The 17,500-nt window shown below is 42.3% G+C and overlaps 1 protein-coding gene and 1 pseudogene across 7 annotated transcripts in view; both read left to right on the top strand.

The window, feature by feature from the left end:
- DENND5B (DENN domain containing 5B) overlaps positions 1-17,500 on the top strand; it is a 228,305-nt gene that overhangs the window by 193,852 nt on the left and 16,953 nt on the right. For all 7 annotated transcript variants that reach the window (XM_021092091.1, XM_021092090.1, XM_021092092.1 and 4 more), the window contains 4 exons: positions 7,320-7,448; positions 11,572-11,693; positions 14,901-15,046; positions 16,597-16,715. In XM_021092091.1, coding sequence (XP_020947750.1) covers positions 7,320-7,448; positions 11,572-11,693; positions 14,901-15,046; positions 16,597-16,715 — 516 coding nt within the window. The remainder of the gene's footprint in view (positions 1-7,319; positions 7,449-11,571; positions 11,694-14,900; positions 15,047-16,596; positions 16,716-17,500) is intronic.
- Positions 2,686-6,357, top strand: LOC102165250 (annotated as a pseudogene).

The raw sequence follows: 17,500 nt of genomic DNA on the forward strand, positions 1-17,500 counted from the left end.
TAATTTCTGCTATACAACAAAGTGATTCAGTTTTATATATAATAGAATCTGTCTTAGAAGTAATACCTGTTTATGCGCTGAATGAAGTTCTACTTACCTATAATAAATTATTCCAATTTAGGAGTTCCTATTGTGGCGCAGCAGAAACAAATCCAACTAGTATTCATTACAATGTGGGTTCAATCCCTGGCCTCGCTCGGTGGGTTAAGGATCTGGCATTGCTGTGAGCTGTGGTGTAGGTCACAGACATGGCTCGGATCCTGTGTTGCTGTGGCTGTGGCATAAGCTGGCAGCTGTAGCTCTGATTCAACCCCTAGCCTGGGAACCTCCATATGCGGTGACTGCAGCCCTAAAAAGCAATAAATAATTAATTAATTAAATCCAATTGAAAACAGATGCAGATTAACAAAAACCTACACAGGTTTCTGTGTTTAGCACAGAAAAATCTACTCAATAGTTTGTAATAATCTATATGGGAAAAAGGAATGGATATATTTATGTGTATAACTGATTCACTTTGCCAAACACCTGAAACTAATACAACATTGTAAGTCAAGTTGTATAAAAAATTTTTTTTTTTTTTTTTGTCTTTTTGCCTTTTCTAGGGCTGCTCCCACAGAGTATGGAGGTTCCCAGGCTAGGGGTCAAATCAGAGCTGTAGCCACCGGCCTACGCCACAGCCACAGCAACGTGGGATCCGAGCCGCATCTGCGACCTACACCATAGCTCACGGCAACGCCAGATCCTTAACCCACTGAGCAAGTCCAGGGATCGAACCCGCAACCTCATGGTTCCTAGTCGGATTCGTTAACCACTGAGCCACGACGGGAACTCCAAGTTGTACAAAATTTAAAAGAAAACAAACAAACAAAAAGATGGATTCAGGAATTTTCCCTTGTGGTTACACAGGTTAAGGATCTGGTATTGTGGTTATAGCATCTCTGATTGCTGCTGTGGTGTAGGTTTCATCCCTGGCCTGGGAATTTCCACATACCTCAAGTATAGCCTAAAAAAATGATTCAAATGGTATAGCTACACAGAAATTTTTTAATAGATTAAGGTTAAAGTTTAATAACAATACATATAATTTGTTTTAAAGCATAAAATTAGATATAGATTTACAAAGCAACAGAGTTTTTTGAGCTTCTAATACATGCTAGGCCCTATAGGGAAGAAAAGAAGGGTATAACACTAGTAAGAAATATTGGGCTCCTCATTCTCGGGGAGCATTTGTCAAGCTGAGAAAAATGTATACCAAGAGAAAATGATAGAAGTGGTAGATAACGCATGATAAATGCAAAATAGACTATGGAATTTCTTAAATTAGAGAGGTCATTGAAGGCTGTCATGGTTAGGGAAAGCTTTCTAGAAGAACCTGGGATTTCAAACATTAATAGAATCAAATATGGAAACTAGAAGAAAGTAGGTACTTCAGGTAATGAAGTAGAGAGTCATGTAAGGCAATTGCTTGGAATAGATTTTTTCCCTTTTTTTTTTTTTTTTTTTTTTTTTTTTTTTTTTCTAGCCATGCCCCCAGCACATGGAAGTTCCCAGGCTAGGGATCAAACCCATGCCACAGCAGTGACAACACTGATCCTTAACCTGCTAGGCTACCAGGGAACTCCTGGAATAGAATTTTTTAATAGGAAAATAGGTTGAGGCCAAGGGTGTAGTGGGTCTTGAATGTGAGCCTGAGCAGTTCAGGATATATCCAGTGAGCTTTTGAAGGTTCTGGAACAAAAGAATTCCATTAGGAGATAGTCTTATAGGCAAAGTAATTTCCCTGGTGACAGTAAACAAGGGGCTTGAGGAAAAGAGTCTGGTGGTCTCATATCCTGATTCCCATGCCTCCTGCCAAAAAAAAAAAAAAAAAAACTAGTGCAAATATTTTTATGATGGGAATGCCAGTAGCCACCTAAACAAAATAGGTTTCACTTTATTCCAATCCTTCCCGTTTTCCTTTAACATACCTTGTTTTTCAAATTATAATTCCCACTTTGTCATTCTTCACCTACCTACATGTCTTCAGATACTTGTTTAAGTCAAGCATAAAATTAATTTCAGTATATTTTCCTGTCTTAGAGTAGGGAGAATACAATATAAGTACTTACCAGATCTCAAATAGATTCATTTTCAGTGGGTACACTTTGATTAACTTGGTATCCCCAGATCATGTGAGCTCTAACTTGACACTGCACTCATGGTGGGGGCCTTGTAAATACGGTGGAACTTTAAGTGGTGAATGCCTGAGCATTTCCCCCTTGTTCCTTTTCATGAGCTGTCTCATCATTTGGGCAGTGTCAGCAGGTTTGAGTAACAGCCAGTACTGTTTCCTAGACTCATACTGGAGGCACACAGGTGGGTCATCTGGTAGCCACCACTGCTACTGCCACTGCCACCAGAACCAGGGTCTTAGCAGGGTTTACCCGACACCACCTTCCTTCATTCACAACCATTCACAACCATTTAGCCCTTTAAAGATAAATGGATTTCCCATTGTGGCTCAGCGGTAACACACCTGACTAGTATCCATGAGGATGCAGGTTCAATCCCTGGCCTCACTCAGTGGGTTAAGGATCCAGCAAGCCATGAGCTGTGGTGTAGGTCACAGATGCACCTTGGATCCCGCCTTGCTGTGGCTGTGGTGTAGGCTGGCAGCTCTAGCTCTGATTCAACCCCTAGCCTGGGAACTTCCATTTGCTGCTGGTGTGGCCTAAAGAGCAAAAAATAAATAAAAATAAAGATAATTTATCTTTAAATTAAGACAATTTAAGTCCTAATTTCTGAAAAAAAAATTCGTGAGGTGAGGTTGGTTAACACAAAAATGGGAACACAATTTGCTTTATCTCCTCATTCTGACTTATTTTTTATGCTGCTGCTTAAAGCCTCACCTGTGTGATGTGATAAGTGTTTGATTAGATGCAGGGAGGCTGCCCCCCTGCAGCATTAGAGGCCCCTTCCCCACTAGGGAAGGAGCCACGACTTGGCTGCCTAATAGGGCTGGTTTGACCTGAGCCAGTGACCTCCAGTGAAGGGGCGGGTGCTGCAGAAGGCCAGCCTACAAATGGAATCGATGGGCGTGGCCATGCTGGGGAGATGGAGCCCTTCCCCCAGAGTAGGAGAGAACAAGGACTTATGAGGCATCTCGTGAGACATCCGAGACCTCCTGGATGTGAAACAGCAGCACCGGGGGTACAAGGCTGCCCACAGCCCGGCAGCAGGTGCAGAGAGCATCAATGACAGAACAGGTGGCTCTGAGCCAGCCCCAGGTGTGCGGGATCCTGAGGGAAGAGCTGTACCAACACGATTCCTTTCATCAGTCTGAGATACATATCTTCATTATCATGGGCGCATCCGGCAACCTGGCCAAGAAGATCTACCCCACCGTTTGCTGGCTTTTCCAGGATGGCCTTCTGCTGGAAGATACCTTCATCATAGGCTCCGCCCACTCCCGCCTCACAGTGGCTGACATCCACATGTGGAGCAAACTGTTCATCAAAGCTACCCCAGAGGAGAAGCCCAAGCTGGAGGAGTTCTTTGCCCGCAACTCCTACATGGCTGGCCAATAGGATGACGTGGCCTCCTGTGAGCACCTCAACAGCCACCTGAATCCTTTCCACCACAGTCCGCAAGCCAACTGCCTCTTCTACCTGGCTTTGCCCCCCTCTGTCTACGAGGCTGTCACCAAGAACATCCATGAGACCTGCATGAGCCAGATAGGCTGGAACCGTATCATTGTGGAGAAGCCTTTTAGGAGGGACTTGCAGAGTTCCAACTAGCTGTCCAACCACATTTCCTCCCTGTTTCAAAAGGACCAGATCTACCACATCAACCACTACCTGGGCAAGGAGATGGTCCAGAACCTCATGGTGCTGAGGTTTGCCAACAGGATCTTCAGCCCCATCTGGAACTGTGACAACATCACTTGCGTCATCCTCACCTTCAAGGAGCCCTTTGGCACTGAGGGCCATGGAGGCTACTTCAGTGAGTTTGGGATCATCCAGGATGTGATGCAGAATCACATCCTGCAAGTGCTGTGTCTGGTGGCCATGGAGAAGCTCACTTCCACCAACTCAGATGACATCTGTAATGAGAAGGTCTGACCTACGGCAACAGATACAAGAATGTGAAGCTCCCCGATGCACGTGAGCACCTCATCCTGGACATCTTTTGTGGGAGCCAGATGCACTTTGTGCACAGTGACGAGCTCCAGGAGGCCAGGTGGATCTTCACACCACTGCTGCGCCAGATCGAGCACGAGAAGCCACAACCCATCCCCTACGTTTATGGCAGCCGAGGCCCATCAGAGGCAGATGAGCTGATGAAAAGAGTGGGCTTCCAGTAAAAGGGGACCCTCAAGTGGGTGAACCCCCACAGTCTCTCAACCCTGAGCCCCTTGCTCCCAGTGCCAACCCCCTCTTTGTCCTTCCCACTGTTTGACCCCACTTTGGGAGGCTTTTAAGGACCATAAACTTTGGCCTCACGTTACTGGCCAGGGCCTAGGGCCACTGCTGCCCTGGGCCCAGCTACATTCTTCAACCACTGAGTGCTTGAGATTTGCATTGTGATCATCCCCACCCACCACTGAGCCAGCTTCTGTCCACAAAAGTGAACCCCAGTGGAAGAAAGAAAAATGGCTTTTCCATCCATCCTAGCTCCTTCTAGAGGACTGGAGTTAGGGTCACTGGGAGAAGCAGCGGTAGGCCTCAGTGGGCCAGCGGCCAACCCACACCCCTACTGGCTGTGGGCAGACACCTCGGAACTCAGGAGGTAGGGAGCAAGCATGTCTGCATCAGCTTCAGTGTCATTCAGTGATCTTGGTCACTCACTGGAAGGGACTAAATGGAAGGAATTGCCCAGCAATCCTTCGTGTCTTGGGTTCCTTGAATGTCCCCACCACCACCACCACTGGAAAAGCAGAAGCAGCAAGTGGAATCACCACACAGCCCCCTGCCATTAAATTGACAAACAAACCAAAAAAAAGGTGTTTGATCATATATCGGCACCCAGGAGTGAAGGCCTAAATCTTTCCATTCAGGGATTGGGTTGGGGGGGATGGTGAGGAGAGAAATAAAAAAGAAAGAATGTGTGTATGTGACAACACGGATGGACCTGGAGGGCATTATGCTAAGTGAAATAAGACCAAGAAGGCGCAGGATTTCACTTAAAAAAAAGAGAGAGAGAGAGAGAAAAAACACGTGATCAAACAAAACAGAAAGGGGGTCATAGATACAGAAAACAAACAGGTACTCTAGAGGGAAGGGGTCTGGGAGGAAGAGAGAAAGAAATGAGAAAGCTCAGGAGGTACTTACTTTCAGTTCCAAAATAAATCAGTCACAGGTATGAAATGCACAGAGTGGGGAACATAGACTATGTAATGTCATTGAATGGTAAGAGATGACAACGAGACTTTTGGTGACCTTCTTGAAATGTATAGAAATATTGACTCATTATGTTGTATAACAGGAACTAGCATAGTGTTTTAGGTCAGTTATACTTCAAAAACAAACTCATAGAAAAAGAGATCAGATTTGTGACTACTAGAGGCCAAGGTGGGGGAGATGGAGTGACGGGGAATTGTGAGAAGTCACTCCAAAAGTATATAAACTTGTAGTTTTAAGATAAATAAGTACTAGTGATGTAACATATAACATGATAAAGGATAACACTGCTATACATTATAAATGAAAGTTGGTAAGAAATAAATTCTAAGAGTTCCCATCACAAGGAAAAAAAAAACTTTCTTAAATGTATCCACATGAGATGAGATGTTCGCTAAACCTCTTGTGGTAATTGTTTCATGATGTATGTAAGTCAAATCATTATGTTGTATACCCTAAATAGTGCTGTGTGTCAGTTGTATCTCAATAAAACTGAGGAAAAAGAATATGTGTGCGTTTTGCAAGGAGGATATTCCTTATTCTGAGTGCTTGGAATCATCAGAGGAAAGGGTTTATTGCAATATTTATTACAGCTAGGATGAGTCATTCTGTACAGCTTTTTTTAAAAAAAGGAAAGGATGGTGGATCACAATCACAAAGACTTTTCAATGACTCACCGTAGTGGTGCTATAATTACCCTGTCCCTTAGGCTTGTCCTTCCTGCTCCGTCTTTCTTTCCCCTTAGGAGGAGAATCATTCAGGATGATAAATTCAGTCCTGCTGAGTATGGCATCAACTTCTTACACAGGATACTAATTTATACATATATGTAATGTTCATTGGAGGTTGGCCACACAATTCCCCAAGTCAGATTTTTATGATTTTTTTGTTTTGTCTTTTTTTAGGGCCACACCCTGGGCATAGGGAAGTTCCCAGGTTAGGGGTCAAATCCGAGCTGCAGCTGCCAGCCTATACCATAGCCACAGCCAAAGCCACACCAGATCCTAGCCACATCTGGGACCTATACCACAGTTCACAGCAATGCCAGGTCCTTAACCCACTGAGCAGGGCTAGGGATCAAACCCACATCCTCGCAGATGCTAATCAGGTTCGTTACCGCTGAGCCACAACAGGAACTCCAAATTTTTAGGAATTTTGGATTGATTAGTACGGCATGACTTGTCTTCTAATGCTATAGAAAGTAAGATTTCATATTTTCTGTATGTTTTCAGGGCTATTTGAAAAGTAATTCAGTGAGGAGTTCCCATGGTGGTGCAGCCGAAACGAATCCAACTAGGAACCATGAGGTTGAGGGTTCGCCCTGGCCTTGCTCAGTGGGATAAAGATCCGGTGTTGCTGTGAGCTGTGGTGTAGGTCACAGATGCAGCCTGGATCTGGCGTTGCTGTGGCTGTGATGAAGGCTGGCAGCAGTAGCTCCAATTTGACCCCAGCAGGGGAATTTCCATGTGCTGCGGGTGTGGCCCTAGAAAGCAAAAAATAATAATAATAACAATAATAATAATAATTCAGTGGATTAAAGTTGTTAGGAGATATTAAACTATAGAGCAATTATTTTGAGTAAGAATTTGACTGTTCGTCCTGTTTCGTTACTTTTATTTTCCTGAGGGTCAGGAATAACCAAGTGCCAGTTTACAGGTACCTAGAAGCCTGAAAACAAGAATATAATAAATCTGAAAGTGTAAATGACTTAAACGCTTTTATCTTAGGATGTTGCCTCTGTGCTTGTGTTGTAATGTAATCTAATTCTGATGGGGGACAAATTTCATACGCTTGAAGGTTTAATCAACATAAATTGTGTGTTGCCTGTTGCTTTCTCTAAATATAACTCTTCTGTGCAGAGTGCTGTAACCCTTCAGTTCTTTTCCAGTTCAAAGTCAGCCTTAGGATTTACATCTTTGCTGTTCTGCCATTCTTTAGGCATATTCAAAACATGAGTGAGATCAAGACTGATGTCGGCCGAGCTCGAGCATGGATCAGATTGTCTCTAGAAAAGAAGCTTTTGTCCCAGCATCTCAAGCAGTTGCTGTCAAACCAGCTGCTCACAAAGTAAGAAATTGCCTCTTGAGGCATTTCTGTTTCTATGACCTGTGTGCTTACAAAACAAATTGCATAGACTGACAAGCTGGCTTCTTCAGCATGAGTTGACTCCTGTGCACATATGCCGTTCCTTTCTAACAGGCACTTACTTCAGAAACTCTGTTTCTGACCTCATTTTGATTATATCTGGGAAGCTACAGATTTCACAGCCAAGGGCCAAATCGTGCCACTCTGATCAGACAAAAAGCTGAGTGGTCCCACAGACAGGCAATAACATCCAAAAGATGGGGTGAATTTTTGTAAACCTTATATTGTAAAGATCACAACAAAACCTGGAGTAGCAAAAAAAATTAAAAGGGTCCACAGTAAAGGGCTTCTCAGAGAATCTTGCTGTTACACTCAGTAGTTTAGAGCCAGGAAACCAATCAAGTATATATCAATTAATTGTCGACTGTTTTATTAGTTCCCTTTTACCCTATCAAGAAACCTTGGATAAAATGCATCATCCAGATAATATGTACAGTAGAGCTCATCTGAAGGCTGAGGACTTTGAGTTCTCAGAACAATGGTATGCAAAGAATTCAACACAGACCTCTGTTGGAACCTTCCCATGGTAACCCCATTCTTTTCATGACTTTGCACTTGTGTGTATCACTGTTAGATTACCTACTGTCTGGAGCATTTTAGGATGAGTCTTAATATCCAAAGAATAGATTTGATAGTGTGTGATGTAAAGTATAGCCTGTGAAACTGACCTTGTTCTCTTAAAACTGGCAACTCTCCATGTCCCTTATCCCCACGCATAGGTCATTTGCCCTTTGTGGCCAAAGTACAAAGAAGAAAATGATAATCATTTAAAATCCTTCTATATAAGGGAGTTCCTATTGTGGCGCAGTGGAAACGAATCCCGACTAGGAACCATGAGGTTTCAGGTTTGATTGCTGGCCTCACTCAGTGGGTTAAGGATCCGGCATTTAGGTGAGCTGTAGTGTAGGTCACAGACGTGGCTCAGATCTGGCATTGCTGTGGCTGTGGTGTAGGCTGGTGGCTGCAGCTCTAATTCAACCCCTAGCCTGGGAACCTCCATATGCCGCAGGTGCGGCCCTAAAAAGACAAAAAATAATAATAAAATAAAATCCTGTTACATAAAAGTGATTACTGAGTATTTCACTTTTTCTTTTATTTATTTATTTATTTATTTATTTTTTGTCTTTTTGCCGTTTCTTGGGCTCCTCCCACAGCATATGGAGGTTCCCAGGCTAGGGGTCGAATCTGAGCTGTAGCCACCGGCCTATGCCAGAGCCACAGCAATGCGGGATCTGAGCTGCGTCTGCAACCTACACCACAGCTCACAGCAACACCGGATCCTTAACCCACTGAGCAAGGCCAGGGACTGAACCCGCAACCTCATGGTTCCTAGTCGGATTTGTTAACCACTAAGCCATGATGGGAGCTCCTCTTTCTTTTTTTTTTTTTTTATTTTTAAAAAAGATATTTAACTTATGACAGTCTGTGATATTCCTTATTTTTTATTTAGCCACACCCACAACATGTGGAAGTTTCAGGGCAAGGAGAGACAATACCAGACCCTTAACCCACTAGGCTGCCAGAAATTCCTCACATGTTTTCTTCTGTACTTTCTTCTGTGCATGTTCTCTTGGTTTATTATACTGTATTCAGCACCATCTTTTTAAAATTTTTTTCTTTTTTTTTTTTTTCTTTTTATGGCTGCTCCTGCGCCATATGGAAGTTCCTGGACTCAAATCGGAGCTGCAGCTGCAGACCTTTACCACAGCCACAGCAACAGCAACACTGGATCTGAGCAACATCTTGTGACCTACACCACAGCTTGAGGCAATGCCAGATCAGATCTTTAACCCACTGAGCAAGGCCAGATGTGGAACCCACATTCTCACAGACACTCTCTAGGGCTCTTAACCCCTGAAGCCACAATGGGAACTCTAACATCATTTTTTTTTAGCCTAATATTATGAACATTTTTTAAATTTTTGTTTTGCTTTTTAGGGCCGCATCCACGGCATATGGAGCTTCCCAGGCTAAGGGTCAAATTGGAGCTACAGCTGCTGGCCTACACCACAGCTCACAGCAATGCCAGATTCTTAATCCACTGAGCAGGGCCAGGAATTGAACCCTCAACCTCATGGTTCCTAGTCGGATTTGTTTCCGCTGTGCCACAATGGGAACTCCAAATACTGGCTTTACTGTTCACAGTTTGAATGGCCTTAGACAAGATCCTTAACTTCACTGTATCTCTTTTCCTCACCTGTAAAAGGAGAATGTTAATGGACTTATTTATACATGGTCACAAGGATTACATATAGTAATAACTAAAATACTTGGAAAAGTGCTTAAATGTAAGTACTTAATAAAAATGTATTATTTGGGGCAGTAGTAGTTTTGTTATTGTTAAAACTCTTCCTAGGAGTTCCCCTCGTGGTCGGCAGAAACGAATCTGACTAGCATCCATGAGGACACAGGTTCAATCCCTGGCCTTGCCATGAGCTGTGGTGTAGGTCACAGATGTGGCTCAGATCCTGCATTGCTGTGGCTGTGGCATAGGCTGTCGGCTACAGCTCCGATTCGACCCCTAGCCTGGGAACCTCCATATGCTGTGAGTTTGGCTCCCCCCCAAAAAAATTCTTCCTAAACTTTATTTTTAACAGGTGTACCATGATGTATTTTGACTTCTACAAATAAAATTCAAGTGGACATTTTTGAGTAAATATTTGCCCATGTTTCATACTATATCCCTAGGACTGAGTCCTTGAAGTAAAATTAATGAGTCAAAAGGTATGATTGGCTTAAAATAATTATTACCAACAAATTGCTTTCCTGAAATTGTCAGTTCTAATTCTGTTATTGATTGCCATCCCCCCAATGTCCCCATTAGCAATGGTCATCACTTTTTTTTTTTTTTTTTTTTTTTGTCTTTTAAGGGCCGCATCTGTTGTATATGAAGTTTCCCAGGCTAGGGGTCAAATTGGAACTGTAGCCGCCAGCCTACACCACAGCCACAGCAATGCCAGATTTGAGCCGTGTCTGCGACCTACACCACAGCTCAGGGCAATGCCAGATCCTTAAACCACTGAGCGAGGCCAGGGATCAAACCTGCATCCTCATGGGCACTAGTCGGATTCGTTTCCCCTGAGCCACGATGGGAACTCCTGGTCATCGCTTTTAAATCTTTATTACTTTGATAGACAACATGAATTCATGGGAGATTTTTTTCTTTAATTACTAAGTAGGTTAAAAAAAGTATTATTAGAGTTCTCTCTGTGGTGCAGTGGGTTAAGAATCTGACTGCAGGAGTTCCCATCATAGCTCAGTGGAACTGATTCCAACTAGTGTCTATGAGTATAGTTTCCATCCCCGGCTTCACTCAGTTGGTTGGGGATCGGCGTTGGTGTGAGCTGTGGTGTAGGCAGCTCGGATCCTGCGTTGCTGTGGCGTAGGCCAGCAGCTGTAGCTCTGATTTGACCCCTTGCCTGGGAACTTCCATATACTGTGGATGCAGCCCCAAAAAGCAAAAAAGAATCCAACTGCAGAGGCTTGGATTGCTGTGAAGTTGTGGGTTCAATCCTGGCCTGGCATAGTGGGTTAAAGCATAGTGCTGATGCTGTGGCATAGGTCACATCTATAGCTTGAATTTGATCCATGTGCCGCGAGTGTGGCCATAAAGAATGTATTATTAGGAATTCCATCATGGTGCAGTGGTTAACGAATCTGACTAGGAACCATGAGGTTGCGGGTTCAATCCCTGCCCTTGCTCAGTGGGTTAAGGATCCGGCGTTGCCATGAGAGCTGTGGTGTGGGTTGCAGATGTGGCTCGGATCCCGCGTTGCTGTGGCTCTGGTGTAGGCTGGCAGCTACAGCTCCGATTAGACCCCTAGCCTGGGAACCTCCATATGCCGCGGGAAGCGGCCCTAGAAATGGCAAAAAGACACACACAAAAAAAAGAATGTATTATTAACTCTATATGCATTCATTTTTGTGAACTGTTCTTTCTAAAGTTTCTACCCATGTTTTGTCTAAGTGGGGGTATTTATTTTTAGTGGAAGACAATGAAAAATATACTATACTATTATTTTGTGCTTGTCTTATCCTTTCCTAGGAAGCTTTATAAACGTTATGCTTTTCTGCGTTGTGAAGAAGAAAGAGAGCAGTTTCTTTACCATCTTCTTTCCCTCAATGCTGTGGACTATTTCTGCTTCACCAGTGTGTTCACCACTATCAGTAAGTCTGGAGAATTGACTGTTAAGTGAAGAGTTGCTCAGATGACTAATGGAGTAAGAGCTTTTATTTTTAAAATGAGACAGACACTGTGACAGTTCCCAGCCCACCCCCATCTTTATTTAGGAATGAAGGTTATACCCCAGCAGCCGGAAGTGCTGCTGGAAGACCTCCCTCATCTGTCAGCTCCTGTGGGAAGTGTCTCACCAAAGAAACTACCTAACCTGAGGCTGTCCCTCCTGCCAGAGCCAGCCAGCATCCCTGACTCAGCCATGAATTGTCCCAGAACTCACTGTGAGATCAGCCGAGGACTCACAGTGTCAGAGCTCGTTTTCTGCCTCAGCCCATCCTGCTTCCTCACATGTTGGTCCCGAAGCAACATTCTTCGTTCTGCTTCCCAGGAGTCCTAATCTGCAATACAAAATGGGATGCATGTGAGGAAGAATATTTTATTAAACAAAAATTCCAGTATCTTATCTGAAACACATAAATTCAGAGAATCGGTATATGATAATAATAAATTTACATAACAGCACAATCACATTTTCATAATTCAGAAAGACTTCAGGATCTTGCTCTAGAGAGTAGGTCTGGTCTTTAGAGGGAGGAAATGCTGATTGGAGATGTGTTTTGGATAAACTAAATCATAGCATTTGTTCTGTTCATTATTACTGTTCTTTTTTTTTTAGTTTTTTCATTTTTACATTTTGACTATGGTCCTTGCTTACTAATTCTTATTTGCAGTGGGTCCCTTTCCCTGCTTTGGAAAATCTTACCTGTATCAGTTGTGTTCAGCTACAAGAACAAACCGGTAGTTTTATTTTTTTTTCACACAATAAGGAGTCTTGAGCTAGGCAGTCCACAGTGCTGTCACGGGCCCAGGCTCTTTGACAATTATCAATGTGTGCTAGTCACCTCATAGTCACAAGGTGGCTATTCTCAGCCCAACTTCCAGCCCAAAGAAGGAAGGAGTGCCAGAAAAAGGGTTTTCTAAGAAATCTCAGTAAATATGACCACTATTTCACTGGGCAGAATTGTGTGACTTTTGGTCTTCTAAGTCTCTGGTAGAAACAGACAAGGAAAAATGGACTTGGAATGTTTTGGGGACCAACCTACAATATCTGTCAAGCTACTATTAATTTATTAGAAGCTAAGGTGTTATATACTATTTTGAAAGGGAAGAGCAGAGAGGGTTAGAACTCCTACCATCCTCCCAGATCTGCATATTTCTCTTCATCTGAGTAACTCTTTCATTGAAGTACTTAATGAAAGAAATATTCTGAGTCTAAGAATATTCATTTTTTTCTACTTTGTGAAATCACTGTTGTGCATCTGTGGGCCCTTTGCTGCCATGGAACCGCTGACCTTAAACAGGCTTTTTTCTGCAGTTTTTCTAATCCTGTCAGTGAAAGAAAATGAGAGTAGCCTCTGGCACCTAAAATAACATCTTGCACTAACCTCTTCTGCTTTCAGTTTCAAAAATCATTTAATTCTCATGATTACTAAACCATGAAGGTATGGCCTTTCCTGTGATATTTTCCTTTCCTTAAGCCAAAATAAAAGGACAGAAAGGGAGGTTATTGGCCCAACTGAAAATAGTTTATGTAAATTTAAGGAAATGAACCATTTATCCTCTTCATCTGGCTTACCTAATCGCACGCTGAAACGTGAGCTCATATTGTGAGGCTATGTCTGAGCACTTGTCCAGTAAGTGTTTTCAATCCTACATGTAGTCCTTTCAAGAAGGGTTTTACTTATAGCTCTCTTGTGACTAAATGAACAAAAATACTGAGAATACCTACCAAAATATTGATTCTACCCTGCTTAAAAGATAATATATATACACTGAGGGGAAAAAATGTGCTAATGTGTTTGAGCCGTCCTCATTTTTTTTTTTTTTTTTTTTTTTTTTTTAAGGAAATGGAGGTAGATGTAATGCCTAACTTTGTGTTTCCAGTTTGAGCAAAGGACAGTGATAGGACAGTGACATCTAGTGGTGTGCCTTTTGACGCAAACTTCAGAAGGGAAAGATTTGACACAGATCTCTGTATTTCATACAGATCTCTGCATCCTGGGGCTCTTCTTGCTCATGAGTCACCTTTCCCAACAGTGGTTTATAGAGGTCATGTCCCATCCAGAATAGAGGTGCCATTGTTTATTATTCTTGGCTCTACATGTTGAGCTATAAAACTGGAATGAGAAAGTTTAGAACTACAGTGCTTTAAAGCATTGCCCAGAAGAAATCAGCGACAAGAGGATGCTATCCAAGAAGTCATCTACCCCATTTTTTTTAATTTGTTTGTTTGTTGCTTTTTAAGGCTGCATGTGTGGCATATGGAGTTCCCCATGCTAGGAGTCAAATTGGAGCAGCAGCTGCCAGCCTACACCACAGCTGTAGAAACATGGGATCTGAGCCACATTTGCTACCTAGGCTGCACCTTGTGGCAACGCTGGGTCCTTAACCCACCGAGCAAGGGCAGGGATTGAGCACACATCCTCATGTATACAAGTCAGGTTCTTAACCCGCTGAGCCACAACAGGAACTCCCTACCCCCTTTTTTATGTTTTATTTAATTTTTTTTTTTTTAGGGCTGCACCCACGACATATGGAAGTCCCAGATTAGGAGTCGAATTGGAGCTACAGATGTTACAGCAACGCCAGATCCTAGCCGCAAATGCGACCTACACCACAGCTCACTGCAATACTGGATCCTTAGTCCACTAAGTGAGGCCAGGGATCAAACACGCAACCTCATTGGATTCATTTCTGCTGATGGGAACTCCTACCCTCTTTTTTATATGAAACCATTTATACTTGCTTTTGGAACAAAATTAAGAAAAACATTAAAGCAATGAAAATACTAGATAGCACAGTCAATGTTTATGTCCCCGAGTATTCCTGTGCTAATGCCTGAGATTGTTTATAAATGTAGTGGTGATGTGTATCACCATGGTGATAAACATGCCTTGCATACATGGTGATTATGTTTGTGGAAACCACCACAGATATTGGGACTTGGGGCTTACAAGCTGGACCTCATCTTTCTAGACTGGGAGAGGTTATGTTGTCATCCTGTTGTTTAAGTACATCTTCATAGATCATTAAAAAGCAATTTATCTGTGAAAGCCAACAGAATTTTTAATATATTTATTTTGTTATCAGGAGAACTTTATTGTAATTTTGTATTAATTTCAGCGTTTTTCTTTCAGTGATTCCATATAGGGCAGTGATCATTCCCATCAAAAAGCTGAGCAATGCGATTATCACATCGAACCCTTGGATCTGTGTATCGGGAGAACTAGGAGACACAGGAGTAATGCAGATTCCCAAAAACCTCCTCGAAATGACTTTTGAAGTAGGTTCAGTTAATACCTTTCTCAGCATACATAGTTCTACGCAACAATGCCAGTTTCACTTTTTCATTTCTCCTTAACTCAAATAATGTAAAGGAGTACTTAAGTATGCACGGTCATTGTGGGGATTGTATACCTAAACATGCTAATGAACATGCTAATTTATTTTGTATTTTTATTGTTATTATTTTAATTTTCTACTTGAAAGGGTGCACTTTGGGGCTTTGCCCGGTCCTATTCCCTAATTCCTAGTGCCAGCACAGAACCTAGCAAGTAGAGAACACTCAAGTAAATGCTTTCCCCACATTGTTTCTCTCCCAAACTGTAAATTGGCCCTGCTTGAACCTGAACAAAGGGACAGGAGAGCTGCTATCTATACTTTTGGCTTTAAGACTACATCGTGACATGTATAAAGTGATTTTTTTTTTTTCTTTTTTGTGGCCGTGCCTGTGGCATGTGGAAATTCCCAGGCCAGGGATCAAACCCACATCACAGCAGCGACCCAAGCCACTGCAGTGACAATGACAGATCCTTTACCCTGTCTACCACAAGAGAACTCCTAAAGTGATTCTTTTAATAATACCTTTCACTATGGTGGTCAGTTTTGAGGTCTTACCTCGTGAGGTCTTTCCATATTTTGAGTCCACATGCTCATGGACCCTGGCTTGCAGGAAAAAGACAAATGCTTGTACAGTTCAGTTAGTGCCAAGAAGTGGTACTAACTGAATGTCCTGTTCTCATGTTCTGTGGGGTCCAGGAATAGCAGTTTCCACTCAAAAGTCTTAAGAACTTATTTGGGCACCATCTCTCCAGTGGGCTCACTGTATATAAAAGATTAAAATCCTTGGCTTTTCTTTGACTACCAAGTACAGAACATAAACTGCATTATAAGTCCCATCATTGCTGTTTCCAGATTCATTTCTGCCTACTTCTTTCCATCTCTGCTGCCACAGCTAATTCAGGATGCCATCCTCCCTCACCTAGACTGCTACGGTGCCTTCTGCTGTGATGCAGAGAAGTCAAGGGCTTTGAGAACTCATAGCTCTGGTGTTCCCAACTGTTCATAGGCAGTTAGTCTATGATATTTTACAGAATTTAAAAGTCAGAATTTAGTTGACATTTATTTTCACCATTCCTATTATCGTTTCTTTATTTTGTACTTTTCCACAAAGGGTCAGGAAGGACATTGATGACTATGTGTTTTTTGTTTGTTTGTTTGTTTTGTTTTTTAAACAGTAGCATCAAAGACATTCAGATGAGGTTTGAATTCAGTTCTGCCTTAATCTTTTACTAGAAGCAAAAAATAGTCATTTTGGTGATTTTTTTAAATATCTGTAATTATTTTCTTGACCTCTCTAACTAAATCTAAATAAGATCCTTTCCCCACTAATTGAAATTGTTCTCATCCTTCAAAAGCACAAATCACTGACTCTGTGCTGTTTCTGGGTCCTCTGCACTTGTTCAATTGGATGGAACCGTGGTGCCACTGCTGAAGCCAAGAGGTAGTGGGAAGGGATCAGGTACTGAGTAATCTCTGCTCCTGTCCTTACAGTGCCAGAACCTAGGGAAGCTGACTACTGTTCAAATTGGTCACGACAACTCAGGACTGTTAGCCAAATGGCTAGTTGATTGTGTCATGGTCAGAAATGAAATCACAGGGCACACATACAGGTAAGTAAATGTCCTTGCAAGCTCAGAATTCTTTAAGACAAGAAAAGTTTTGAGAATTATTTTCATTCTAAAGTTTTCCCACTGCCTTCTGAATTTTAGTTTAGTTTTTTTGGGTTGTTTTGGCTTGATTTTGTTTATGTAATAACAAAATTTTGTTCCATATATAAAACAGCCCAAAAATACTTAAAAAAAAAAAAACTGATTGTGTTTGCTGCTAATGTTTAGTCCACAAATGTTGAAAAAGTTTAGTGTAACTCTGATTTAAAAAAAAAAAATAGATAAAAAGAGAAGCTTAAAATAACATCGGTAAGAGGAAAGGCTCTTTTGACGTTCCTAATTACAACCAGCACTCCTCCTTGAGACCATTCTCCTCTTTTCTCCTGTAACTTAACTCCCACCTGTAACTTAACTCCCACATAAATATCTAGTTTGAAGATATTCTTTGGAGTTCCTGTCATGGCGCAGTGGAAACGAATCCAACTAGGAACCATGAGGTTGCAGGTTCAATCCCTGGCCTCGCTCAGTGGGTTAAGGATCTGGCATTGCAGTGAGCTGTAGTGTAGGTCGCAGACGTGGACTGGATCTGGTGTTGCTGTGGCTCTGGCATAGGCCAGCTGCTGTAGCTCCTATTAGACTCCTAGCCTGGGAACCTCCATATGCCACTTGTGCAGCCCTAAAAAGGACAAAAGGCAAAAAAAAAAAAAAAAAAAAAAAAAATATTCTTGTTGAAACTAACACAGAATTTTAATATAGACAAGGTATGAGAAAATATTGCAGAATTATTT

The sequence above is a fragment of the Sus scrofa genome, chromosome 5 (assembly GCF_000003025.6).
Source record: "Sus scrofa isolate TJ Tabasco breed Duroc chromosome 5, Sscrofa11.1, whole genome shotgun sequence".
In the NCBI taxonomy this organism is placed as follows: Eukaryota; Metazoa; Chordata; class Mammalia; order Artiodactyla; family Suidae; genus Sus; species Sus scrofa.